Genomic DNA, 27,447 nt, shown 5'->3' with positions numbered 1-27,447 from the left:
GCTTAATGACATATTTCAGCTTATTTGATTCGTATTGTTTGATGCTTTGATACTTGGGAAGGGCAACCAAAATTATGTTTACGCATCAATTTGAATGCTCAAGAATATCCAGCAAGTTATTATACAATTGACTTCATTTTTTTCATCAATCACACACATGTTGGTCGTCATCAAAAACATAATTTAAAAAGAATGCAATATTTCAATAAATCCTAATTATACAAAACAATTTATCTAATTTGATAACACTTGCTGTAATTTGTTGAAATGCAAGGATTAAGCGTTCCAGACCTGATTGATGTGAGTGCAATTTCTCAACAGGTACCTTTTTTTTTTTTTGGCACAAGACATATCAATTAAGAAAATTCAAACTGTTAAATGAGAAGAGTACACCATGAATTAAGTCATGTGTTAGAATCGATGATCTCAAGTCAAATCAGATAACTCGATTGAAAGTCTAAATGGAATCAAACTTGACACGTAAATAAAGAAGTTCGGAAATATCTATCATAAAATTTTGCATCTCACCTAACTCACCAAGTGGCAGGTAAATGTCAATTATACTTTTCTAGTTCTATGGGATTATGTACTTACTTACCTAACCATATACACTCAATAAAATTTTTTTAGTAAAGCACTATAGCTGACATGAGATATCAACAGAAATTAGGATATAAAAACCCAGGGCGTGCAACGTGCTTGGCACTTGGCAGGGCATTTTGATTCCCCACCCCCCCCCCCCCCTTCCCATTTTCATTTTATTTATGGGTATGCTTGGTCCATTTCAGCTTCTCAACTTATAAGTAAAATTGCTCATTTCAAATAAACTTGAATTCTCATGTGGATTCAGAATTTGTAATCGAATTTGTTTTATCTTTAAAATAATAGCTTGTTAGATAATTGGTGTGTCAAGAATCTAGATATATTATCAAGTCACGTCCAACTCCAAATCTAGCTCCGATGTCTTCGAGCATAGTGGGTTCACTTTCACCCATGAGGAAGCATTCATGGAAGGGTCATTTTTCATTTTACGAGGGTAAGCTGGTCATTTTACCCCATGTGTCGGGACGCAAGGATCATTTCCCCCACATAAAACATTCTCCCATATTGATTAAATTTATAGCCATGAAAAAGAGATCATAGGACCTTCAAGTTAGAAAGACAAAAAAAAAAAAAAAAAGAAGCTCATTTTCAAAGATTTGCAAGAAAAGTTAAAATAAAGAACTAAGTTTCCCTCAAACATGGTGAAGAATAAATTCCTTAGTTACATGTATGACAGTTTAGTCAAATTCCACTCTATAAATGAAGGAGCCTCCAGACTCAAGAAATGTGTGTTCTTCCGCATATTTGAATGAATAGATATTGTTTTACCCAAAAATAAAATGTTCATTACTCCATCAGTCCATCTCACAAACCAATATAAGATTTTAGAACCTTCTCAAAATACACCCTAATACCCTCAACACCCGCTGGATTAATGCATCATTTACCTTATTTTCTACCAAAAAAAATTCACCTTATTTAAATATCAATTGGTCAGATTATCATGTTAACTAAGATAGCTTCACAATCTCATAGAACATTTTGGATCCATTGCTGTTGTGGGACCCACCATTGTATGGATATGGTATCCCAGCAAAGATTTTTTTTTTTTTCCTGATAAACCAGCAAAGAATCCAAACACGGAATACACGGAATCGAAGATTGAATCAGTCTCAAATAACCTTAGAATCGGTCCTCAGATCTGAAAACTCTATTGTAATTTTAAATCCATGGTTTACCAAGATTTTTCCTCTTTTTAACCCCAATATAATTTTTCCTCTCCCACCAATTTTTGTCCGCCAAACAAACGAGGCGATAGGGAGTCATCGAAGAGAAGTCTATACAAACCAAGTCATCTCTTCCTGACTTCCACAACGGTTCTCGTTAAATAGAAGTCACAAATTTCAAGTATTTTGCTCGACTGCCTTCGCCCTTGCCACTCCATGCATCATATGTGAGAGAGAGAGAGAGAGAGAGAGAGAGACGTTTTTCCAATTTAAAAATTTCCGTTTTGCAATTTTATGGGTTTGATAATCAACTAATGTTGTGGAACATAAGAAGACGTTTGTGGATGAGAGGGGACTGTATGGACATGATCAGGATGCGGTTTCGAATTCCCACCTTGAAAAACTAATCCACAAAACATAAATCCCACTCAATAATCCCTACCCCCATTTGTCTCCATCTGATCCTTTTCTATTTCTTCTCAATCTCTCATTATTTCTCTCACCCCATTTTTCCTTGTACTTATTCCATTTGTTCTCTTCATTCAGATTTCAGACATTCACTGTCCCTTCTTCACTGGTTATCTACAACTGGTCTCTCATACACTCTCCCGGCTTAGGCTAAGGGACCAAGGTATACTCCTAATTCCTCCCTACTGCTCTGTTTCTGTTTCAGTTCCACTGTTCCAGGATGTTTATTTAGTGGGACTTTTGATACCAGACTCTCTGTTTGTGATTTTTCCCATGTGGGTATTTGTCTAAACTTGGTCTTTAGATTTGCTTGAGCTTGTCTCTGCTCCAACGACATGGCTTTTGCTGGATTTCAAATGTATTTTGTGTCTTTGTTGTCCTGGGTTTTAGCTGGAATGGATTGCTGACCTTGCTTTGCTATTTCAGCCTGTGGATTCTATCTGAATTTATTTACCCCTCCCCCCAACAAAAAAAAAAAAGGGATTCTGTCTGAATTTGATTCTTGCGAGTGGGTTTATAAAAATCCGTGATTAATCTATTTTGGTTGATGAGTGGGAGCAGATATTTGAATGACATGGTTGTTATTTTTCTTTTGAGTTTGATGATGAGTTGTAGCAGAAATTTATTTCAGACTCTCTATTCCATTGTTCTTGAGTAGATTTTATCTGACTGTCATATAAGATTCAGTATTCCTAATTTTCTAATGGGAATCTGCAGAATTTTGATGTGATTTAGTGTTTGTATTTCTCTGTCTTCTATAGTGAGCTTTAGCATTAGGAAATTATGGAACCTTCATTGCTTACTCTTGGATTTGTTTTAGAACAATCCAAAACCAAACACAAGATCATTTACTGTTTTGAACAGATCTTTTATTTTGGTTTCCATTAGGGCCAATATGAGTTTTATCGGAGACTGTATGTCAGAGTTTAGATTTTTTAAATCCTGTAGGTTTTGGCAGAAATTTAAACCCGTTTTTGTTTTTATTTATTTATTATTATGTTTATGGGTACAATATGAGCTGAATTGTGTCCTCCTGCTATTGAATTTAGATTGTGAGAAGAGCCTACACTTTCAACTGTAGAGATGGAGATAACTAATGTTTCTGAGTATGAGGCCATTGCAAAGGAGAAATTGCCAAAGATGGTTTTCGATTACTATGCATCTGGTGCAGAGGACCAGTGGACTCTTCGGCAGAACAGATTTGCTTTCTCAAAGATTCTGTAATTATCTCTTTTATGTTTTCCAGGACTCCAACTTGATGATTGTTTCTGTACCAACATATTATTTGTTACAGTCGTGTTTTATTTATTTTTTGGGTTTGGATTTTTTTTTTCCAGAAGTTCCTTTTGTTTCATGGTTCATTTTTGAGCGGAAAAAAGATGATGACATTTTCTCTTCCCTTTTCTCCTTTTGATGATTCATGTGCTTATTTGTGCATAGTGCTATTTTTCTTCTTCTTCTTCTTAGTATCTGGTCTTTCTAACCTTGATTCCTAAGTTGATGAACTTCTATGAACTTCTTTTTAACATGTTTATTTGATTGAAAATAGGTTTCGACCTCGTATTCTTATTGATGTGAGCAAGATAGACATGACCACTACTGTTTTGGGCTTCAAGATTTCGATGCCCATAATGATTGCTCCGACTGCCATGCAAAAAATGGCACATCCTGAAGGTAGTCCCCTGTTTCCTTAAGCTTGTGCTCTTTTTAAGCTTGGAATGAGACACGATGAGTACCTGTATCCAGTTCAGCTCAAGGGTAGTCCTGTTACATGGATTATATATTTCTAGGACTTTACTTTTATGCGTTTGCGTCTGGAATTATCCTCTGTTCGGTCAATTGAGTCTTGGCCTGATTGGGATACATCTCAAGAGCCTGGTTTGGTATTAGATAGGAATTGTTTAAGATTTTTTCAGCTAAAGTTGACTTGAAGCTCATTTAGTACACGAAATAGGTTGTTTTTCATATTCAATTCATATGTTGACCGTGATTGAATTTCTAAAATTGAAGAGAATGTGAAAAGGTGTTATTTTCCCTTCCCGGTTGTTGAATTAATTGAGTCACTAAAATGCAATGTAACCTGACTCCATTCTTCATCGATGCTGAAAGTCTTCTAATATAAATTTGCATCGAGTAAAATGATATCATCAAATTTTTTTGCTGAATCTGATTTTGGGAAAAAATGTATCATTTAAATCTAAAATTGGTTTACGTTGAATGTTTGAACACTCATGATATATTTTCTGAGTGCTTCATTGAGATTTATAACTTTGAGAGTGCACTATAAATTTCCTCTGGGATCTTCAAGTTGAGTGGCTCAATACTTTGTCTAGCCTTAACCTAATTGATTTGATATGAGCAGAAGGAGGTATTCAAGTAGTTGATTCTGTGACTGAACTTAAAGTTTTAATTCTTATGCAGGAGAGTATGCAACAGCTAGAGCAGCATCGGCAGCTGACACAATTATGGTTTGACTTCTGATGTTTTTATTCTTCATTTTTTCTTGTAATTTATTATTTAGATAAGCTAGTTCACAGTTTCCAATACCATTGAACCAACTACCAACATTGTTTCAACTGTATCGATGAAAGGCAATGAAAAGTATTTTATGCATGCCTTAAATAGAGGACATCGATGTATTGAGCTCTTGAACTTCTTAATGTGGTCACTCATTAACCCAAATATGATGGCATGTTCATTTATATCTCACTGATGGTGCTAATTTCAATAGGGTCTATGTATCATAATAATATGCTATCTAACCAACACACCAACTGTTGTCCATAAAAATTAATTTCAATTTTTCATATAGTTCTGTGCTTCTTTCCTACCTGCCAGATTTTAATTCTCCGAGGTTTTGATTTGTGAATGCAAATTTATGAACATTGCTTAAGGTGATTCCGTTATGCTGTATAACTTGTATGAGACTGTCTCTCATTTGGTTTATTTATATTATTATCCAGACATTATCCTCGTGGGCTACTTCAAGTGTTGAAGAGGTTGCTTCCACTGGACCTGGAATTCGCTTTTTCCAGCTTTATGTAAGCTTTAGTGATTTAATTTTTTTAAGATATATTGCTGACCGCTTTTCTTGTTGATTGGATAATTGGATGCTTATCATTTTATGAATGAAGTCTTGATCAAGTACTGTTTTGCTTATTAATCAGGTATACAAAGACAGGAAAGTAGTTGCACAACTTGTGCGAAGAGCTGAAAGAGCTGGCTTTAAGGCCATTGCCCTCACTGTTGATACTCCAAGACTTGGTCGCAGAGAAGCTGATATCAAAAACAGGTATGACTGAAACATGCTAGGCACAAATAACTTGAAAGATTAATTAGACTGAACTGTGCTGACACTTGACCAAATAAAGTCAGCCTACGAGATTTGAGTTGCGAGGTCTTAAACATGTGCATGTGAAAATTTTACTCCAGTTATTTTACAGATTCCTGAGAATTAGGTGCCTTCTTATGTATTTTCCTGCAGATTCACTTTGCCTCCGTTCTTGACATTGAAGAACTTTGAGGGGTTGGACCTTGGGAAGATGGATGAGGTGAGCTTTTGAGTATTTCCAGATTTTTTTATCTGGATTGATAGTTTTCTGTTCATGTTATTGTGTCGTACATGATTTGTTTGTGGGATCATGCAGGCAAATGATTCTGGACTTGCATCATACGTTGCTGGTCAAATTGATCGAACTCTAAGCTGGAAGGTAAGTTTGGTGGTGGATGACTTGTTTCAACGAGGTGGTGAGAGCTTATTATGTATTACCAAATATAACATGGTAATCTGGGCGATAAATTTTCTGATTTGGAGTCACCTTCTGAAACTTCTTTCTTGTATTTCACCAGGATGTGAAGTGGCTTCAAACCATTACTTCACTACCAATTCTAGTGAAGGGAGTAATAACGGCAGAGGATAGTAAGAAATCAGAACTTTTAACCCATTCTCTCCATATTTTGATCACACTTATGGAGTACTCGACAAATTTTCCCTGAATAACCATCTCAATCTTCCTGATCGTGCAGCGAGGTTAGCCGTACAAAGTGGAGCAGCAGGTATCATTGTTTCCAATCATGGTGCTCGCCAACTTGATTACGTCCCTGCCACTATCATGGCTCTAGAGGAGGTGCATTTTCTTTCTTAAACACATTGATGTAGTTTAATTACTGTGAAACATTTACATAGCCTCCTCCCAATTCTAGGAAGCATCTGCATAAACTTGTTTTTACTTGAGATTGGTTCTTATAATATTCTGGCACAATGGATCTGTTGAGATAAATTTAGGTTGTCAAAGCTGCGCAAGGCCGAATTCCTGTTTTCCTGGATGGTGGGGTCCGACGTGGGACAGATGTCTTCAAAGCATTGGCACTTGGAGCCTCTGGCATATTTGTAAGTAACTATGTTCCATATGAATATGGTAGCATAGACCTTGGAATTTATTATTTTCCCAAGCAATGCCACCCCACCTGACCCCCATTCTCAATCTCAGATTGGAAGGCCTGTTGTATACTCTTTGGCTGCTGAGGGTGAGGCTGGTGTAAGGAAGGTACTCCAAATGCTTCGTGATGAATTTGAGCTTACTATGGCGTTAAGCGGATGCCGTTCACTCAGGGAGATCACTCGTGACCACATTGTTACCGAGTGGGACCAGCCTCGTCCTTTCCCTAAACCGAGGTTATAAAGTGCCTTGAATATCACCGATGGGCTAACGTATCGTCCAGTAAGTGTAAGGTTCCATTTTACATGTTAAACAGCTTGCCCGTCATTAGAAGAGCTCATTTTCAGATTCAACAAGTCTAGAAATACTTTTGAAGAATTAAGCTTTTGTAATGATGATGGATGGTACTTCCATAATTGGCTATGCTAGCCTTCCCTGTATATTCTTTCTTTCAATCCAGGATGTTTTTCTAAATAATTTAGCTTTGCAAATTATTTTATTTCTGAATTCTCAAATCCAGATTCTCTATTATAAGCGTAGTCTAGAATTTGCATTTTTAAATCTATTAATTCTCAGAATCTACAACCAAGCCAAACATATTGTTACAAAGGCTGGCTTCATTAAAATTGGCTTTGAATCTTTGATAGTCCCAGCTGACCAAACCTATGGAGTGATGAGTTACAGTCAAATTACACAGTTTATACTAGAATAAGTATTTAGTTTTTTTTTCACTACACCTCTGGTGATTTGACGCTATGATTGGACTCTAGGAAGAGTGAATGTCATCATTAACTCTCACCCTTTATTATTGAAGGTTCGAAATACCCTTCTACAGTCCAATAAGAGGGTTAGATCCCATGGATGAAGAGATTCTCTCCACCATTGGTTAAAAGAATGAGTCCATGAAAGAACCTCTTGGAATCTTTGTTTCTTCATGACATTCTCATCAGTATAACCATGTTCTTCATTTGGTTAGAAAGAAATTCAGTTTTATTTAACTTGATAAAAAAAAACCTAACCCCCACCACTTAATCTCATTTTTTTAATGGATTTCTTGTCACTCTGTTCAACCTCTTGAACCTATTTATAATCCTCTGTTTTTGAATGAACCGATCCGATTAAAACCATCTGATGGTCATAACCTTATCATCACTGATGGTAGCTTTCTGGAGCAGATCAAAAAAGTTGGAAGATACAGCAACCGTGTTTAGAAATATGGATGAATTCAGCTCAGTTGGGATGATGGCCATGTACAATACTAAGCTTATTAGTAGAGTCATTTCATAAGAGGGAAGAGAGAGATGGCAACATAAGCTAGGCTGCTGGACAAGGAACATCATGGTTCTAGAACTAGAGAACTGTCATGGGATTGGTCAAGGTCAATACTATTCCAATACAGATATGGATCGGCCTGAATCAATCTGTATTACACAGATATACATTTTATTTCTTTTTGACACTTGCTCAATGGCAATGATGACTATCAATGAAAAAAATGGATTTGGATCCTCTACAACCTCTCCAAGGTGATCGGCACACAGCCCCATGCATGTATGTGAGAAGTTGGGCAGTCCTTGGAGGGGTTCCCAATTTGAGAAAAAAATCATCCTTCACCGAGGTTAAGGGTGTCAATCGGTCATTTTGGTTGAATTCAATGTGAGAATGAGCGAACTCAAAAACAAACCAATAAGAGAATAATGGGTTTCTATGGAAATTACAGTGTAAATATATATAAATAATCATGAAAAATATATATATATATATATATATTTTTTTTTTTTAAGGATCGGATTCTTATCATTTTGGTTTCGACTGATTTCACGATATCCTAATTCAATGTTGATTCGATAAGCTTAGATACAATTCGATTCAGGTCGTCATGTAGTTGAGATGAGACCCCAATTTGATATGTTAATTATATTTATATTTTTTTTTAATGAGAAAAGATAAATTCATCAACTTAAAATATTTAAATACATCCACCGAAATTCCAATGTCATAGATTTTAGTTTTCTTGTGCATAACAAGATAAGCCAATGGCTTGGACAAAAGTATTATTTCCTTAGAAAATTGGAGCCTATAGACATAAAAAAAACTAATGGAATTGCACTCCAAGGTCATGAATAGGTGCTTGCATCCACAACCAGATTATGCAAAATCTTTGATTCACTCCAGACTCAAAGCATGTCCCATACTTCATTTACGCTTGCTTTAGACAGTAGAGAAAGCTTCTACTATGTCTCAATATTTTTTCCTATCACCATATGTTCTGTCCATTTAAAACAAAATTCTCCATAAAAAGAATGTCATAAGTCCAACTTCAAACATTACAGACATTGTTAGAAATACTTGAGCAATTAAGATGGAAAAATCAACACAAGGGAGTTAACTGTAGTGGAGAGTGTAGACAGATTTTTGAATGGGGAATCAATTTTGGGATGGTTAAAGTTAACAATGGGTGGAGATGTTTTTAAAACCCATTGGTTCATGTTGGATAAAATATTAATGACAAAATTTTCCTTCACCACTAAGTAAAGGAAAACCGATCGCGTTGTGACCCCTTCTCTTCCGATATATCTCCCCTCATTATGCTGTCGATGAGTCACAGTGAATCAATGCCTATTCATGTGGGCTTAGAAATATTCGATCCAAATAATAAAAGGGTTGAGTTTGACTTGGACTTGCTTATTTCCATACAAAGTTACCACACAACTAAGAAAGAAAGAAAAAAATAATAATAATCATAAAAATAAAAAATTGATTAGTTTCTCTACAATATTGTTGCGATGGGATATATATCAAAAACCTAGGAGAGACATTTTAAATCTCCAACTTAATGGGATATTACTAATGACCGTAGGATCGTGTTGTGGATGCAAAAAAACCTATCCAATTAAAATGCTACTAAAAAAATCGTCTATTAATTAATAATTTCTCCACTTTGCATGGGTTTAGAATTATAGATGAATTTGGGCAAGCAATCAATCAAATGGGATATATAAGTCCATCCGTGCCGCCCATCCGTGTATAGGGCAGTAGGGCAATACCCTGAGTTCAGTAGATTCCCTTTCACTACTTGAATCCACTTGGATCACATTTATACAAATAAAAGCAAGGCAACAAGCAATGACACGATGTACATGTCGTGGTAAAAAATTGTGACTACTCGTTGTAGACTTATTAGACCACATAGCATGGCTGCCGTTGATTTGTTGGGCCAACCTCGGCCGTGCCAGTTAGTATAGTCCACCGCCCCTGCTATCTAGGTATATTGTTCATTGGAATTGTGATAATTAAGCTGTAATTTGCCAATCTTTAAGATTGGGCTTGCTCATTAATTAAAGTTTTTTTCCTTTTTCTCTTGTCACTGAAAAGTTTTGATCCAATAGTGTTATAGTTGAATAGAATCGTTTAATCTTTCGTAACTCATTGTGATTGTAAGACACACTGGTTCTGGGTGTTTGGAATTCGGCTACGCACAAATGCTGCCAATTTATCTCATCTCTAGGGGGAGTGACAACGAATTGTAAACACAACTTTAAAAAATGATGTAGGAAAAAATAGAAAATCAAGAACAATTAATCATATAATTGGACGTAGAATGACGAGTTTGAAAAGATAGCTTATATCCTAAGTGAGATGAGATTTTGTTTACTATCAATAGAGAATATTTACGAGTGTCAATAAGATTGTCTACCCTCGATGAGATAAGATCCAACTTTACTATCAATGGAGAATAAAGTTACAATACTTGTCTTTACACCTCCCTCAATATAATTACAGAGAAAAAAATCCTTAATATAAATATAAAATATATAACGGAACTTTATATAAAAAATTCACAAAATTACTCATTGCCTTCGAAAATTTTCCTTGAATTTCCTTGAAATAGGTAACCCCGAGCCTGCATCGACTCAATAGGCCTACGATGCGGCACCAGGGGATTGTTTATTGTGAAATCACGTAATTAGGCCTTTTATTCCAGGCTATGTTTGGTAGCCAAGAGAAGAAAATAAAAGAAAAAAGAATATAGAAAAAAAAAGAAAAGAGAAAAAGTGGTGAGAAATAAAAAAGAATATGTATGTTTGGTTACCAAGAAAAGAAAAGAAAAGAAAAAATTCAAAAAATTTTGAATTTTAGGAGAGAGATAGACACAGAGAAAATTATTGTGTAATCATTCATTTTTGTCTTATTATGTTTTCATATTTTCTCATGTTTTCTTTTATTTTTTGTAAGAAAATTTTTAGGAGAGAAAAAGAAAATTTTACAATTCCTAAAATGAAATTTAAATTTGAAAAAAAGAATATTTTCTTGAATAAAAACATACTAAGTACAAAGAAAAATTCTTAATTCAAACAAAAAAATACAAAAAGTGTACCTTTTTCTATTATCGGCTATCAAACACAGCCCCAGTGCCTAAGTGCCACTTCAGTTTATAGGGATTGTGACTTGTGAAATCACGTAATTAGGTTTTCTATTTTAGAGCCATGTCACTTTGTAAGGGGTAAAATAGTCCGGTTACAGTGTCTGTTTGTAACGTGCTTGGTTACACACAGACGCAACATAACCCATCTATATAGTCCATCGTGAAATCCCTGAAATTTACCCTAGTTTGCTGTCTGCCTCGTCTTCTTCGATTCTCATATCCCAATCTCTGTTATCATCAACTGATTCAGTGTTCTATCGAATACTATCTAAGGATTATAATGGCTACGGCAGTGGACAGGCCGGCTTCTGCTTCGTATAACCCACCGCAATCGAACAAGCTTCGATGGGGTGAGCTCGAAGAAGACGACGGAGAGGATTTGGATTTCCTTCTCCCACCTCGTATGGTGATTGGGCCAGATGAGAATGGCGTGAAGAAGGTAATTGAGTACAAGTTCAACGAAGATGGCAACAAGGTTAAGATCACAACTACAACTCGGACTCGCAAACTCGCCAAGGCCCGACTTAGTAAGCGTGCCCTTGAGCGTCGCTCGTGGCCTAAGTTTGGTGATGCTGTGCATGAGGAGGTTGGTAGCAGACTCACCATGGTTTCCACCGAAGAGATTCTCCTTGAGAGACCTAGGGCTCCCGGTTCGTTTGCTTTCCTTTTCCCTTTTTATGCCTTAATTTTTTTTTCCACACCAATATTTGCAGGCTATTTGGTGAATCTCTTCTATCCAATTCGTTTTATTTATATTACATCGTTTTGAGTAGAGAGGGACGCTATCTAATCGACCTATGCTTAGAAAATCGCTTTTGGATAATTTCTGTTGATTGGCTTAGTCATCGTATCTTAAATTCCATGGATAATGGTTATTTCTAATGTTTACGCTTTTGGGTTATTTCTGTTGGTGGTGCATTTAGTTATGGAATCCTAAATTGCATGGATCATCATTATTTCTGATGTTTACATCACATAAGTTAACTGTTATATAATGATTCAGGGGACCCCTGTTGAGATTTCAGGAAGCGGTTCCACTGGGGACTTTTTAGTGCAAAATAGTCCTGCTGGTAGTTTGTATTTTACTTACAATCTGTACTTTAAGATCCCTCATCTATCTTATGCATTTTTCTTTTGGGAGTTTTGGGGAATAAGTAATTTTGACCTTCCCAGTTTTATGCAAAACCAGATTTCCCTTCATTTAGTGCTTTTATGAAGCCCGCATGGGTTTTAGTTCACTGTTTTCTTAGTTTTGAATCTTAATCTTAATTAGCTCCATTGATTTTTATCTTTTCAGCACTTGCATATATGTTGTAATAATTTGGTAACTCCGTAAAACTCATATTCAATTAACTAATTATTTTTCTTGGTCTCCTAGCCAAGACCTGGCTGATACATTGCCAGCCACCTTGGCAGGTTTATATTTTTGTGTTTGGGAATCTGACTTCAAGTTTGTAGGAAATTCTCTTATGTTCTTGAAACTTGAATTTTAAAAGAAGGAATATAAAATTTGCATGAGAATTTCAGTAGTAGTTGAGTTGTTGGTAGAGGTATCCCGGAGGAAGTTGTTGCCCTTGTTAAGAAAGAAGAGCTGCAGTCGAGGAAGACTGCTGAGTTGTCTCATGAGAAAATCTGAACTCGAGGAAGGGTTCAGGAATATTATTTGAATTGAGTGAGGTAGTTAGCAGCTAGAGTGATATAAACAATCAGAAAATTTTGAGGTAGTAGCCCCATGCTCTAGACATGTTTACTGCTGCTATTTTGAAGTTTCTGGTTGACATGGGTGGAAAATGTGAAACGAATGTGTTCGAATTAAAAGCAAGTGATTCGTTGGGAGGACAATCAGAAAATATGCATCTTGAAATCCTTGGGAGAGAGATGTGTTATTAGCAAAGCTTATGGACCAATTATGGTGTTTAGAAAGATGTGATGGTAAGTAATAATTTCAGAAAGGAAGCTGGAGATTTTGGTTGAATCAATCTTGAGTGAACCACCGATGCAGCTAGGATCGAAATTTGTAATAAACAAGAAAATGGAGAAAAGTGGAGGAGAATAAAGACTAAGTTTTATAACAAATGGAGTAGCCACGTACAAAATAACAAGGATCAGAGAAGGCCATTGAACTCGCAAGTCCCTTGGGGACTCTCTCACCACTAGAGTACCTCAACTCAAATGGGGCTCGCAATGGCACTCATGAAGTACAAATTACTCAATTCAACTCAAACACACACACACACACACACACACACACACGGAGGGTAAGAGACAAAATATAGTAACTAACTCATTTTGAGAGAGCGTATGGTACACTGTCCGCATGAGAGCGTTTTTCCTGTATATGTATATATAAGGGGGGGGGGAGAGGAAAAAACTTTGAGAGTGCCTTTTGGAGAGAACTGTTGAGAGGGAAAGAGAGAACCGTTGGAGAGGGCCTTCAGAATGAGAACTGATTGGGAGAGGCGTTTGGAAGAGAGCCATTGGAAAGGGGAGAGCATTTAGGATAGAAGAAGTCATTTGGAGAGAGACATTGGGTTATTGTATTAAATGCCACATGACATCATGCCTACATCATGATATTGGGCAATAAATGCAAGTGATGTCATGCTTGCATCAATCATTGATGGAAATGTTATTGTGCTTGCAATGAATTGTAAAGGGTGTAAAACTTGATTAACTTACTTGGAAGTACAAACTTGATATGCAAATCTTCTAGGCCTTGGATGTGTATCAAGGTTAGAGGAAGCATCATTGATGGGTCTTTGTGGGATAAGAAAAGTGTATTAATGGGAGTATTTCACTTGAGGAATTAAAAAATTCAACACAAATTAAGACTTGGAGAAAAGGGTATGATCATATTAACTGCAATTTCTTTGATTCCTTTCTGTAGAGAAGTTTAGTTGAGGAAACGGAAAAAGTGTCATCTCCTTGACGTAATTTGTTATTTATTGAGTTCTAGTAGCTTGATGGTCACCATTAGGGAAATGGGTTGACGGTCCAATGTGTATATCCAACATGGTATGGGAGTAGAATTAAACATGTGCAAAGAAATCAAATTTAGAAAAAAGGTCCTTATATGAACAATATGACTGTTTGTGATAGAGGAAACTTTCATCCCACTGGTCAAGTTTCATCCAAAGTAGGTAGGGAAGTGTCTTAAATTTGAGTTCAAATCGATAAAATTACAGAAATTCCACTAGAGTCTGTTACAAATGAAATGACATTTGTGTAATTCTTTGAAAGTTGTACTCATTTGTTGACCACTTCTAGTGCTTATATTAGGCTGAAATTTGACCGTTGTGATGGGGGTTGAGTCCTCTATTACATTGACCCATCCACACCCTTCCATATGTTCCACAAGGCAAGAGCAAGTGCAATGACAAGTTTTTGGCCCATGTAATGACCCCTAACAAGTTTTCTTTACATATTATTGGTCTGTTAGGTCATTTTCCTGATGGCGACTGTTGAGCTAGCATTTTTAGATCTTTCATGGATAATTCAGTTGGCTTCTTTTGCTATTTTGTATGAAAATGCTAAGCATCACGCCTTGTTTTGGACTTGAGGGCAATCAAAAGAGCCCCTAGGGTCGCCTAGAAGTTGTCTTGATTGCAAAACATGGCTTGATTCTTTGGCGGCTGCTTTCAAGGTGCCCTCTTAGCATGACCGATGCTTGTGGTAGAATCACACAATTGGTTGTTGAAGGTTTCTTGGTGAGTTCTGATTCGACTGTTCAACCATGCACAAGGAACGAGATATTTAAGAGGATGTTTTGCTGAGAGTTATGAGCAAGATTTATGGAGTGCACATCGCACAAAAGAAAACTGACTGTTCAGGTGTTGATGTTGCAATAGGCTGCTGTGTTTTTCATTACTGGCAGTTGTTTTAGCTTTAGGTTGTAACCAGGCTTGGTTTTCTTTTTCTTACTTCCCTCATTTAATTGATCCACTTTATTCCACTAGATGCAAGGCTCATAAATCATCGGAAAAAAATCGTCTGCAATTCCGATCTCGTACAATTCCGTGAAATACCACCTTCAGGGGGTGACACGTGTATTGATACCAATGCAATGGTCTAGATCTGATTTAAATGCCTTTTCACTGATTTAATGTTTTATTAGTTGTACCAGATCTGGACCATTGTATTGGTATCAATACACGTGTCACCGCCTGAAGGTGGTATTGCACGGAATTGTACGAGATCGGAATCGCAGACGATTTCAACCCTAAATCATCACTCTCCTTACTGGAAGATAATGATTTTGCAACCCAAACATGCAGCAGGTGTTCAACTAAAACCAAGCCTGGTATTGAAACAGTTAGTAATTAATCATTTATTATTATTATTATATTTTTTTGGGGTGGGGGGTTCACTTATGTAATCCACTCATTGCAGTGAGCTATGTGTGGCAGTGTGGTTAGAAGCAGAGGACAATAAAAATAAAGGAAAAAAGTGTAGTTAGAAGCAGTTTACTAGGAAATTCTTGTCAAATGATGAATATGGGAGCGTCGTTGGTCCTAGTGGGATGAGGATTGCTATTTCTTTTAATGACCTGGGATATTAGGACATTTGTGTAACTGCTTAATTTTTCAAGTGGTGGTGACTCAATTCTTGCACCAGTTGCTGCACTTGGCCGGTTGGCCCCAAGATTACTCGAACTGCTCGAGTTACACCTGTTGCTGATAGCCTCGTGCAGTACTTTCTCTCGTATGATATGATGGTTTATATGCAGGACCTAATTGTTATGCTCTAATAGAGCCCCTTTTCTTTTCTCACACAAAGAAGTGCATGCAATCAATTTCTGCAACAATGCTGTTTTGGAAATACTCTCGCTTTGGAGTATTTGAGTATTGTTGGTTGAGAATCTAGAATTTCTGTGGCCTTTCTCTGTTAAAGTTGTCCCGGCTGAGAAATTATAAAAAGGGGTATGCCATTGACTTGAGTGTTGTTTAGTTCCAAATTAGGGGTTTTTTTTTTTGGGTTTGTGTTGGTTTATTGAGTTCTGAATTTCATGCTTACGAAGTAATTAGTACTTAAAGAGTTATTTGACATTATGTTGTCGAGTTGGAAGACAAAAGGTACATGTTTTCCCATTAATGTGGAGTAATGCTTTGAATCTTGCCTTGTAGCTTTAGCATGGCCTTGGCAATTCTACTCATTATTTAATTTTTTTAAAACTTGGAAATCATCAGTTGTTATGATAGAGGGTCATAAGTTAAAACCTAGAGGGAGGACCACGACACAACGGTAAGGTTGCTCCATTGCGACCTAGTGGTTGTGGGTTCGAGTTGGGAGCCAACCTCTACGCGAAGCGTTGGTAAAGCTGTGTATATTATGACCCTCCCCAGACCCTGCAGTGGCGGGATCCTCGTGCGCTGGGTATGCGTTTTTTGGACAATCATCAATTGTTGCTTGGGGTATTTTGCAAGTTAAACATGTGATAGGAATCCTGTTCTATTAACACTGTCTTTTCGTTGTGTATAAGCATTATACGTTTAGAGTTTAACATGGCCTGGTTGTTTTCTTTGGTTTGTTTGCTTGGCTAATTCAAGAGAACTGATTTGCCAGTTCATTTTTGATAGCTTGTGTTATACTGGTGAATGAAAAGCTCATTTCAACTCTGTTCCTTACTGATGTTTTTATTAAGATGTGTCTGCTTCTGCTTCTTGCTGTTTCCATCATCATCTCCTATCTTCCTTTCAATTTGGAATGTGGCCCATACCCTAACCTGAGTACGTCACAACAGGGAGCAAAGCAGAAGAAACCAAAGTTGCTGGAGATCCCTTGGCACAGCTTGGGAAAGGTGGTGCTGTTCTCATGGTATGCCGTACATGTGGAAAGAAGGGTGACCACTGGACATCAAGGTGCCCCTACAAGGATCTTGCTCCTCCATCTGAAGGCTTTGTTGACAAACCTGCATCCGAAACTACAGCTCCTGCTTCTGGCGCAAGCAAGGGATCAACCTACGTTCCTCCAGGCATGAGAGGTGGTGCTGCAGAGAGAGGCAGTGCACCTGATAGGCGTAGGAATGAAGAAAATTCAGTTCGGGTTACCAATCTTTCAGAGGATACACGTGAACCTGACTTGCTTGAGCTCTTCCGTACCTTTGGTCCCGTCAGCCGTGTGTATGTTGCTGTTGACCAGAAGACAGGTGTGAGTCGAGGATTTGGTTTTGTGAACTTTGTGAACAAGGAAGATGCTGAAAGAGCCATCAACAAGCTGAATGGGTATGGATATGACAATTTGATCCTGAGAGTTGAGTGGGCTACACCAAGGTCGAACTAGGAAGCTTCTAAACAAGAATTAGTCACAAGAGACAGTTGCAGTTTTGATTGATTTCTGATTTGAAGTCGTTGACAGTGTTTGAATTTCGTCTTAAAGAGTTCTCTTACTATTATCAGTTTTTTACAGTGGCAAGAACAGATGATTCTCTCAATAATTTTGAGAGTAATGAGCTGGTTTGTAACTTTATTTCTTATAATAGGTTGGATATTGTATTTATCGGTTGGAACTTGGAAGTCTGTTCTGTGGTCTGGTTGGTTGGCGGCGAGCATGTTATCTCCTAGTTCTTGTTATTATTTTTTGGGAAAATGAACGCTATCACCCAGTGTACCAGTGGAGTGAAACCAGGCTGTGAAAGAGCGTAAAATCCTGTGGGGAGGCAGTGAACATCCAACCGCCATCTGTGGTGCATGTCGGGTCCTTCCAGCATGGATCCTCACTGTCACTTACTGCCAGCCACAGAGGATTTGAACCCGTGAAAAGATGTCCATGCCTTGGCTTCACTTTCTCATATGTGTAGGTTTACTGATCGAACCAATCGATTGGGTCATACCAAGAGGGGCATGGCCTGGATATTCAAACGATGGGCAACAGTAACTGGAATTACAAACCCTCACCTAAAATCTCAATGCAAGCAAACCAAGCGTAGCTAATAAGGGTGTCAATTACTGATCGGATCGTTTAAACCGAAACTAATAAACCATTCACCAATTGGTTTGGTTTTAGTTTTAAGAACTGTTGGTTTTGAACCGATTAGTAATGGTATTTTATTGAATCAATTATATATACTAAACTGATTAAAAACCAGTTACTTATGGTATGCTATATAGTATATTCACTTTCAAAGGGATTACCCTATGTAAATTAATTAGGGAGGAGGTTGGGTATGCATGTAAAATAAGGGAAGAAAGGTTCTCTGGGCCTGAGGTGTATTGTTCATCATCTTACATGGAATTATTATATTATTTTTTTCAAAAAATTTATTATAATAGGGTGTAGTACTTGCTTGCTATGAGAACCCTCTAGGAAGAATTATTATATTATTTTTATTTAAATTTTATTTTTTTGAGAGTGTCTAGTACTTGCTTTCTTAGAGAACCTTCTCTCCTAAATTAATTTAGGGAGGAGTGTATGTATGCTGCTAGCGGCTCAACCCATGGGAGGATTTAGATGAGACAGACACAGATTACAGATTTGGGTAAACTACTAACATACCCTGTTTTTTCCCATTAATTTAATATATTTTTAATTCTTAAATCACAATTTGAGCCTATATGCAACAACTCAGGTTCATCAAAAATAGGTTCATTCTTAATTGAGCCCAAATTTGGTAACTTGAATTTACAATAAAACCGTTAGGTTGGAATTATTTAATCAAAGCCATTTATTAATTGATTTCGGTTTAAGATATTTGAATCGTTTTAATTGAATCATACCAAATCTATCAAGAACTTGATTAATGTTCTTAAGTGCAGCCATGTAACTACGTTTAGATCCATAGGTGTAATATTCATCCAACTAAGGGGATTACTTAGCAGAGTCACAGAAGCACAGCTATAAACGGATGGACGATTAAAGAGCTGTGGTCTGATGCGAAAATTCTAGATAAGCTTCTTTTTTATCCAACAACCATTTCATGGCCTTTGAGCACATTTTCCCTTTTTTTTTTAAGTTTATAATACTTTAACTAACATCAGTAGTTTCACCTCAGGCCTACCAACGAACGGATTGTTATTTTGACCAAATTAATGCGTAGTGCAATGATCTCTGTAATCCGAACATCTAAACTTTGGAACATCTTTAATTTTAATTTGAAATTTTCTTTTCTCATTAAATAAAAAAAAAGAAGAAAAAAGGCCCATGGTGGAACCAAATCCAAAATTTCCAGAAACACTAGAATGGCAGAAAACCGAAGAGCAAACTAGGGAGAGAAATGGGTTCAACGCTGATGCCCTTCTCGCTTCTCTCCGCCACTCCAAGCCCCTCCAAAGCACGAGTCACCTCATCCCCTCATGTCCTAAACTCCCCATCTTCAAAACCTGAGCGCCTGCTGCAGCTGCAACCTTATAGAACTTACATTCCTTCTCATGTCTACTGTCACCCCTCTGCTATCCTTCTTGAAATATGCTCAGACATGAGAGAACTGAACCAAATCCTACCTCTTGTAATAAAAAACGGTCTCTATAATGAACACTTGTTCCAAACTAAACTAGTGAGTTTGTTCTCCAAGTTTGGTAATTTGGCGGCTGCAACCACTGTTTTTAATCCAATTGAAGAGAAAGTTGACGCCTTATATCACACCCTTCTCAAGGGTCATGCTAAATATTCGTCCGTTGATGAGACCATAGCGTTCTTTAACAGGATGAAGCACGATGAAGTGCAACATGTTGTTTACAATTTTACTTATTTGTTGAAGACTTGTGGGGATAATTCAGACCTTAAAAGGGGGAAGGAGATTCATGCTCAGTTGTTCTGTAATGGGTTTGGGTCTAATGTCTTTGCAATGACTGGGATTGTGAGTATGTATGGGAAATGTGGTCAAGTTGACGATGCATGGAAGATGTTTGATAGAATGATTCAGAGAGATTTGGTTGCTTGGAATGCAATTATTGCCGGGTATGCTCAAAATGGTTTGGCTAGGAGAGCTTTGGAATTGGTTATAAAGATGCAAGAGGAAGGCCAACGACCCGACTCCATTACAATTGTCACCACTTTGCCTTCATGTGGAGATTTAGGGTATTCTAGGATTGGCAAGTCAGTTCACGGTTTTGTTATCAGGGCTGGGTTTGCATCATTGGTGAATGTTTCGACTGCCCTTGCGGATATGTACTCAAAATGTGGGTTGGTGAAGACTGCTCGATTAGTTTTTGATAGGATGCGTAATAGGACTCTTGTTTCATGGAATTCAATGATTGATGGCTATGCCCAAAGTGGACATTCTGAGGAAGCCATGGTCGTTTTGCAGAAAATGCTGGATGAAGGTTTGAAACCCACAGACGTTACTATTATGGCAGCCCTGCATGCCTGTGCTGATTTGCGGGATCTTGAACGGGGAAGTTACATCCATGAATTACTGAACCAAGTTGGGCTTGGGTCTAATGTTTCAGTCATGAACTCTCTGATTACCATGTATTCCAAGTGTAAGAGAGTAGATATTTCTGCCAAAATATTTGAAAACCTGCGGGAAAAGACTCTAGTTTCATGGAATGCCATGATATCAGGTTATTCCCAAAATGGGCATGTAAATGAGGCTCTCAATTACTTCTGTAAGATGCAACAGGAGAAGATAAAACCAGACTCTTTCACTATGGTGAGCATTATTCCTGCTATTGCAGATTTATCAGTCTTACGCCAGGCAAAGTGGATCCATGGACTTTCCATTAGATATTGCTTGGAAAGGAATGTATTTGTGATGACTGCCCTGGTGGATATGTATGCAAAATGTGGTGGTCTTCCCACTGCACGCAAACTCTTTGACATGATGCAAGACCGGCATGTGACGACTTGGAATGCCATGATAGATGGATATGGAACACATGGACTTGGGAAAGCTGCTGTTAAACTGTTTGAGGTTATGCGTAGGGGAGTTATCAAGCCCAATGATGTGACGTTTCTATGTGTGCTTTCAGCTTGCAGCCATGCTGGCTTGGTGGAAGATGGGTGCCGTTGCTTCACTATGATGAAGAGTGATTATGGCATAGAGCCTGTGGTGGATCATTATGGAACCATGGTGGACCTTCTTGGACGTGCTGGCAAGCTTGATGAGGCTTGGGACTTCATCCAAAAGATGCCTATTGAACCAGGAATAAGTGTGTTTGGGGCCATGTTGGGTGCTTGCAGGATTCACAAAAATGTTGAGTTGGGAGAGAAGGCAGCAGAAAGACTGTTTGATCTAGGCCCAGAAGAAGGTGGGTACCATGTGCTCTTGTCTAACATATATGCCAATGCTTCAATGTGGGATAATGTAGCCAAGGTGAGGACAATGATGGAGAAGAAAGGGCTTCAGAAGACCCCTGGTTGCAGTTTGGTTGAGTTGAGAAATGAAGTCCACACATTCTACTCCGGCAGCACAGACCATCCGCAATCCAAAAGGATATATACAAAACTTGAAGTACTGGGAGATGAGATCAAAGCTGCTGGTTATGTACCTGTTACAAATTCAATACATGATGTTGAAGATGAGGTAAAGGAACAGCTGCTCAACAGCCATAGTGAAAAGTTGGCCATTGCATTTGCACTCATAAATACAAACCCAGGTACCACCATCCACATTCGAAAAAACCTCCGTGTTTGTGGTGATTGCCATGAGGCAACCAAATACATCTCACTTGTGACTGGGCGAGAGATCATTGTGAGGGACATGCAACGGTTCCACCATTTCAAGAATGGAACCTGCTCCTGTGCTGATTATTGGTGAAGTTTCTTCATAGATGACTCTGAGAGAGTGTGGTCCACTGTTGTAGATATCAGGAACTCGTTCCCCTTTTTCCATTTCCATGATGCATCTACATAAGATGTGTTTATTGGGAATCTTAGATTTTCAGTGACATCAGACAGAAGTGGATGATCATACCAGAGTTTTGCAGAGTTGAAGGCTAGAGTACCATGATTGTACAGGCGGCTCACACTTCAGAAGTCCATCTAGCCAATGTTGTACCAGGAAATGTATTTCCAAGTTATTGTAAGAGCTTATCTCTCATGCATGTATAAATATTTTTGCTGATTGACCAGCTATAGATTGTCATGTCATCATCTCCTTTTTATTTGTTCATTGTTAAAGGCATCTCCAAATTTATGTATTTTTCCTTTTCCAATTTATTTTTTGTTAAGAATTGTTAATTACCTTTTCCACCTTGAGTCCCTGTCCAGGCTAGTTGATTTATGTACAGAAAAATTTTGATATGGTAAATTTTTTTAAAGTTTACTAAAATTATTTTTTCAGTAATTAGTTTTAAATAGATTAAAAAAAGTTCTAACATTCTTGATATCTAATCTGTGAGCTGTAAAGCTATTAGTTGTTTATGATTGGATGCATTGCACTGGGAGTTATTGCTATCTTGATTACCTAAAACACATATATGGTGTTGCTAGTTTTGGGATTAATGTTAGATTCAATAAATGAAGTGGCTGTAATATTTCTCTTCATGGCTTGGAGTGGATGATTCTATTCTACCAGTACAGACAAAGCATTTGTTGTTATATACGTCTATGAGCTCCATTCCGGGTGATAAGTTCAGTGCCTCTGTTTCAGCAACCCACTCAAATTCAAGTTGGGTAGAGGTGTTCTAAAAAATAAATGATTAGTAGTAACCTGACACCTCTAAGTAGTAGGGAATTGATACTGCTTCGGTCATGGCCCCTCACCACTGGCAGTTTGTGCTATGTGATTTTAGATATTTAAAAGGCACCCCTTACGTGTGGCATGTTGTATCTGTATTTGATCTCAGCTGTTTCTTATTTTTGGATTTATTAGAATTCTTCTGCTTTGGCTGATGGATGTAAATAGAGTCTTAAGAGTTTTTAGTTTTATTATTTGGTTTGAGTGTGATAACTTGTAGCAGAACTTTATTTCAGACTCTTTGTTCCATTGTTAAGTATTTTTTTTTTATCAGAAGGTGATCTGAAATTGAGTATTCCTAATTATTTTCAGTTATTTAATATAAAACTTTGTCTTTGATTTCCTCTATGTTTCCTAGTGGGAGTTTCATTACAAGTCAATGTGCATTGTTTTATGTGAAAACTCAACCAATCCAGGCTGGTGAATGTATAGATTATATATACTTTTGGTATTCCTGTTTGCATTATCTTGTGTGTGTGTGTGTGGGTGGGGAGATTTAGGTGTTTTGTGTTTCAGATTTTATATGTTTTCTCCACATGGGTCTTTACCGAGCAGATCATGGACTGAGTGCATTTTTTGTGGGCAGGGGATTTGCATGCTGCCGGCAGGTAATGGCATCTACATGCTGAGCCAATTGAAGCATGGGAGGGGTGCTTCATGGTTCATATACCGGGGGGCCCACATGTCAAGGAGGAGAGAGTGCGAGAGAGCCGTACGCAACTGTAGTGTGTACAAGCTTTTCCAATTTTTTGTTTATTGAAGAGTTTTTTGTTTTCCTCTCTTGTGCTGGTTCATGTTGTTACAACTGAAAATATTTTGTAGGAATTGTCTTAAAATCAAAAGAAAATTATATAAATATGGAAAACTCTAAATTATTTTACTCAAAAGGAATACAAAAATCTGAACAGCAACCTCTGATTTAATTTACTAGATATTGTTTTCCTTATAAAAAAAGTGATGGTATCTTGGTCAATCATACTATTGCTTTCCAGGGGGACTCTTTGTCTGTCAATGGGTGCTATTGTTTTGCTTGTTTAGCCATGCTTAATTATGCGTCCTTCGTCATGTAAAATAAGAAAAAAATAAAAAATAGATTTATTACTACAAATTGATTCTCATAGAAATAGATTAAATATACTTTTTAATGTAAGACTAGAATGACAAGTGATCCTAATCCCATGCAAGATCTGAAAAAATCTGGCTGAATAGGGAGTCTCAACTGATGGCTGGTTAGGAAGTTGTGCTCGAATAATGGAAAAGGAAACTTTATGGAGTTCTGTAGTACCAGCAGCTATAGGCCTTGAATGGTCTTCAAACTGATCTTTTGATGGTGCTTCTAGGCTTCAAAAAACTTGCTTTGATCACTGAAACACTCTCTCAGAGCAAACAAATAAAAAAGGAAAAGAAAGAAAAGAAAATTGATGGATGGTTGAGAAGGGTGGAAGAAGAATTAGTGAATGGGCATCTCATCCCTCAAGGTAATAGCTATCTCAGCCATGAGTAAATACTCAATTTTCTTAAACTTCAATCTTTTTTTCATTATGTTCAATGGACTTTAACTAGCCTTACATAACTTGGACATAAAGCACTAGCAAAAAAAGGAAACTAATGGACTGAAATAAGACTTTCTAATTTGTGTTTAACTTGCTAACCAAGCTTAACAAAATTAGAAACTAACAACTGAGATTACACTTTTGTTTTATTTCTCAGCATGTACCTCACAAAACTTTTGGTTCCATTTCTTTGTATTTATCCTCTGGTAGTCCTAGATCAGATAATGTATTTTCTATTTCCCTGCTGTGGGTCCAATAAGAATTTTGTGGGGGACTGTAAATCAAAGTTTAGGATAATCAAAATGTTTTGATAGAATTTGATATAGGACTATATTTGGATCTTGTCTTGTTTTTATAGGTGCAATATAATTAGAATAGGGTGCTTATGATTTATGAATTTGATGCTAGATTGTAAGGGAAGCCTAATCTTTCAACAATAAATGTTAAGATACCTGATGCTGACAGTGAGGCCATTGCAAACGAGAAATTGCCAAACACTGTTTATAATGGCTACAAGTCATGTGCAGAGGGTTGTGGACCCTCAGGGAGAATAGATTTTCATTCTCAAAGTCAAAGATTCTCCAACACCTCAATGTTGCTGATTGGTTGTATGCCAACATATTTTTCGGTTACATTCTTGATTTATTGTAATCTTGGATTGAAACTAAAATCATTTCGGGGTTGTTCTTTTCGTTCATAGTGTCTTTTAGTGGGAAAAAAAGATGACATTAGCTTCCACCTCCCCCTTTTTTTTTTTTATATTTAATGGGTAACAAAAAATTTTATTGTGAAGGGAGATGGAAGATTACAAGAACAGCACGAAGCATAAAATACAGCAGCAATTGATGGCTGAAGCGAAAGACCATCAGAAAGGGACTAGACCATAGAGAAGGACCAAGTTACAAAGATTGCATAGATTGCCTGGAGATCCCCCTCCTTGGCCAGCTCATCTTCTATGGAGTTAGTAGAATGCAGTCCAAGAAAACAAGAAGTTCCCTTAAGAGCATCTCCTAATCAGATGCATATAGAGCCATGGACTAGTTGTTTGTGTTTGAAGACATCTCCTCACCAACTGTGAATTGTTGGGGTTGGGTATTCGTCCCCATCATGAATCACTTTCAACAATCGCATCCGACCACATGTTATTCAAACCGAGACCAACCTCCCTCCCTTCCCCTCCCCCTATGGGAGTTTATGATTCATTTGCTTGTTTGTCATCAATGCTTGTTTGTTGGTCTTCTAGAACCTGCTTTGCTTATGTTGATATCTTATTTTAACATGTTTGTTTCATTGAAAATTATATTTCTATCCTTATTGATGTGTTCTAGTTAAGACATGACACTACTATCTCGGGTTCTAAGATATCAATGCCCATTATGATTGCTTGAACTACCATACGAAAAAATGGCACATCCTGAAGTATCCCCTGTTTCCTTAAGCTTGTACTCTCGTCAAGTTTGAGTAAGGAAGAAATATAAAATGTTAATGTGACCTCATGAATACCTGTGTCTGGTTAATATCAAGACTAGTCTAATACCTTTCTAGGTTTTGATTTGTGTATGGGTTGAGTTTGGGGGGGGGGGGGGGGGAGGTGGTTTACCCACTGTTCATTCAACTGAGTTCTGGAATATGAGTTTTTTTTCAGCACTTATTTGGCTTATGTGGACTTCAAACTCATTTGAGCACTAGAAATTTTTTTTTTCTGATAAGCTGATTTGCCTGTTCATGTTTGGAAGATATCACGTACTGACTAAAAAAGATCTACTTGAGGGAACTCTTCTCTTCCTTGCTGAAGTTTTTCAATTCGATAAGTAGTTTGAACTTGTTGCTGTTATCATTTTGATTATTTGCCCCCATGTCTTCCTTTAAATCCAGAGTGTAGCCACCTTGAATTCTCTGAGCTGAGAACATAAAAAGAGGGAAGCAGAAGAAACCAAGGTCAATACCCCTTGCAACAGCTTGGTAAGGGTGGTGGTGCCTCTCATGGTATGCTGATCTTGTGGGCATGTGGCAAGTGGCAACGCAGGATCTCAAGGTGTTCTTACATGGATCTTGCCTCACCAGATGAAGGCTTTGTTGACAGGGTTAATGCATCAGAATTTATTTTTTCCTCCTATGGATCCATCGAGTAATGAAATTTCTCTATCATCTTGTGCGAATTTATTCGTTTTCTTTAGTGTTTGTTCCAACACATTTTCTTCTTGTGGAGGCAGGGAAAGACGATCTTCTGGGATGCACTATTGAAATATCCTATAATTCGGAAGATGGTGTGGATGTTGGAAAAAGTTGTGAGAGTCCGACTCGTGCAGAGTAGTAATGGGAGAGTGATGGTAGTCAATTTGGAAGGAGAAGCAGTTGCACTCTATTCTGATCCGGGGTTGTCCAGGGTCACTGTTGGCATCAAGATCCATAACCAATTATACCTAGGGTATAATGCCAACACCTATATCACCTCAGTCCATCTCAATAAACTTGTATAAATCATCTCTGGGATGGTTGAATGGTTCTTGCATGGAAGGTTTTTATAGGAGTATTGTTTGTACCATGTAATGGGTAATTAGTAGTTAGTGTTAAGAGGGACCTAGTAGAAATTATTGAAGTATGTGAAAGTAGTGGACTGTAAGGGGAGTATGTGGAGTAAGAGATTGTAACTATGTTGTAACCACTTTAACCTATGAATAATTGAAATATGTTTGAAATATTATATTTTCTCTATTTTGAGGAGGCATGACTTCTTCTGTAAAGCCATCCGACAAGGCCAATAAGCTTCCTCACACGTAGCATTATGTATTAAAATCTTGCATGCTAGCGAATATTGATCATCGGTTGAGACAGTTTGAATCTTTACTTGGAAAACTCCTACAGTTCTCTCGCTCTCTGTCTTTGCTACGCAACGAAGAAACCTCACCATGTTGGCCCAATGCTCACCCTGTTCTCTTCCCCTACCCCTATCTCTGTAATGGAGAAGGTTTCAGTAGGCATAGTGGTATCTCTTGCGATATTTGGAAACCCTTATTGTAAGGGAATTTTTTCATGACCCTAAGGCCTAAGCTATGTTTGGTTGTAAGAGGAATTAAAGGGAAGAAAAGTGAAATTAATGTTTGTATTCATTACCCCATGTGATTTGAACGTTAGCTTCAAATCATTATGTATTTTATTATAAAATTTCACTATACTT

The 27,447-nt window shown here is 37.5% G+C and overlaps 3 protein-coding genes across 7 annotated transcripts; all 3 read left to right on the top strand.

Moving 5' to 3' along the window:
- The first annotated feature begins 1,977 nt into the window (after positions 1-1,977).
- LOC122058802 ((S)-2-hydroxy-acid oxidase GLO1) lies at positions 1,978-7,153 on the top strand. Of its 2 annotated transcripts, XM_042621490.1 has the most exons (13): positions 1,978-1,996; positions 2,316-2,400; positions 3,287-3,457; positions 3,787-3,911; positions 4,659-4,705; positions 5,201-5,278; positions 5,405-5,529; positions 5,722-5,788; positions 5,885-5,947; positions 6,087-6,156; positions 6,264-6,364; positions 6,523-6,627; positions 6,728-7,153. In XM_042621490.1, the coding sequence occupies exons 3-13, from the start codon at positions 3,321-3,323 to the stop codon at positions 6,917-6,919; spliced, it is 1,110 nt and encodes a 369-aa protein (XP_042477424.1). In that variant the 5' UTR covers positions 1,978-1,996; positions 2,316-2,400; positions 3,287-3,320; the 3' UTR covers positions 6,920-7,153. The 2 variants fall into 2 exon arrangements, with proteins under 2 accessions (XP_042477424.1, XP_042477423.1); XM_042621489.1 differs by lacking the exon at positions 1,978-1,996 and having other exon boundaries at positions 2,188-2,400.
- Positions 7,154-11,266: 4,113 nt separating this feature from the next.
- Positions 11,267-17,629, top strand: LOC122060167 (eukaryotic translation initiation factor 3 subunit G-like). Its single transcript, XM_042623361.1, has 2 exons — positions 11,267-11,752; positions 16,843-17,629. Exons 1-2 carry the CDS (start codon positions 11,383-11,385, stop codon positions 17,379-17,381), a joined length of 909 nt encoding a protein of 302 aa, XP_042479295.1. The 5' UTR covers positions 11,267-11,382; the 3' UTR covers positions 17,382-17,629.
- A 1,413-nt stretch (positions 17,630-19,042) lies between these two features.
- Positions 19,043-26,997, top strand: LOC122060091 (pentatricopeptide repeat-containing protein At1g11290, chloroplastic). Of its 4 annotated transcripts, none has more exons than XM_042623261.1 (4): positions 19,043-22,059; positions 23,303-23,438; positions 26,145-26,397; positions 26,483-26,997. In XM_042623261.1, the coding sequence occupies exon 1, from the start codon at positions 19,312-19,314 to the stop codon at positions 21,793-21,795; it is 2,484 nt and encodes an 827-aa protein (XP_042479195.1). In that variant the 5' UTR covers positions 19,043-19,311; the 3' UTR covers positions 21,796-22,059; positions 23,303-23,438; positions 26,145-26,397; positions 26,483-26,997. The 4 variants fall into 4 exon arrangements, with proteins under 4 accessions (XP_042479195.1, XP_042479194.1, XP_042479193.1 ...); XM_042623260.1 differs by having other exon boundaries at positions 23,303-23,441; XM_042623259.1 differs by having other exon boundaries at positions 23,303-23,441; positions 25,063-26,397.
- Positions 26,998-27,447: the final 450 nt, after the last annotated feature.

Source organism: Macadamia integrifolia, chromosome 13 (genome assembly GCF_013358625.1).
Source record: "Macadamia integrifolia cultivar HAES 741 chromosome 13, SCU_Mint_v3, whole genome shotgun sequence".
In the NCBI taxonomy this organism is placed as follows: domain Eukaryota; kingdom Viridiplantae; phylum Streptophyta; class Magnoliopsida; order Proteales; family Proteaceae; genus Macadamia; species Macadamia integrifolia.
The sequence above is the reverse complement of the archived record's forward strand: the minus strand, read 5'-3'. Positions and strand labels throughout refer to the sequence as shown.

Excerpts from the sequence above, each read along its gene's own strand:
- LOC122060091 (XM_042623261.1), top strand. The coding sequence starts at position 19,312 with ATGGGTTCAACGCTGATGCCCTTCTCGCTTCTCTCCGCCACTCCAAGC.
- LOC122060167 (XM_042623361.1), top strand. The coding sequence starts at position 11,383 with ATGGCTACGGCAGTGGACAGGCCGGCTTCTGCTTCGTATAACCCACCG. Across the intron at positions 11,753-16,842 it reads TGAGAGACCTAGGGCTCCCG|GGAGCAAAGCAGAAGAAACC; the intron begins GTTCGTTTGCTT and ends ACGTCACAACAG.
- LOC122058802 (XM_042621490.1), top strand. The coding sequence starts at position 3,321 with ATGGAGATAACTAATGTTTCTGAGTATGAGGCCATTGCAAAGGAGAAA. Across the intron at positions 3,912-4,658 it reads AAAAATGGCACATCCTGAAG|GAGAGTATGCAACAGCTAGA; the intron begins GTAGTCCCCTGT and ends ATTCTTATGCAG. Across the intron at positions 5,530-5,721 it reads GAAGCTGATATCAAAAACAG|ATTCACTTTGCCTCCGTTCT; the intron begins GTATGACTGAAA and ends ATTTTCCTGCAG.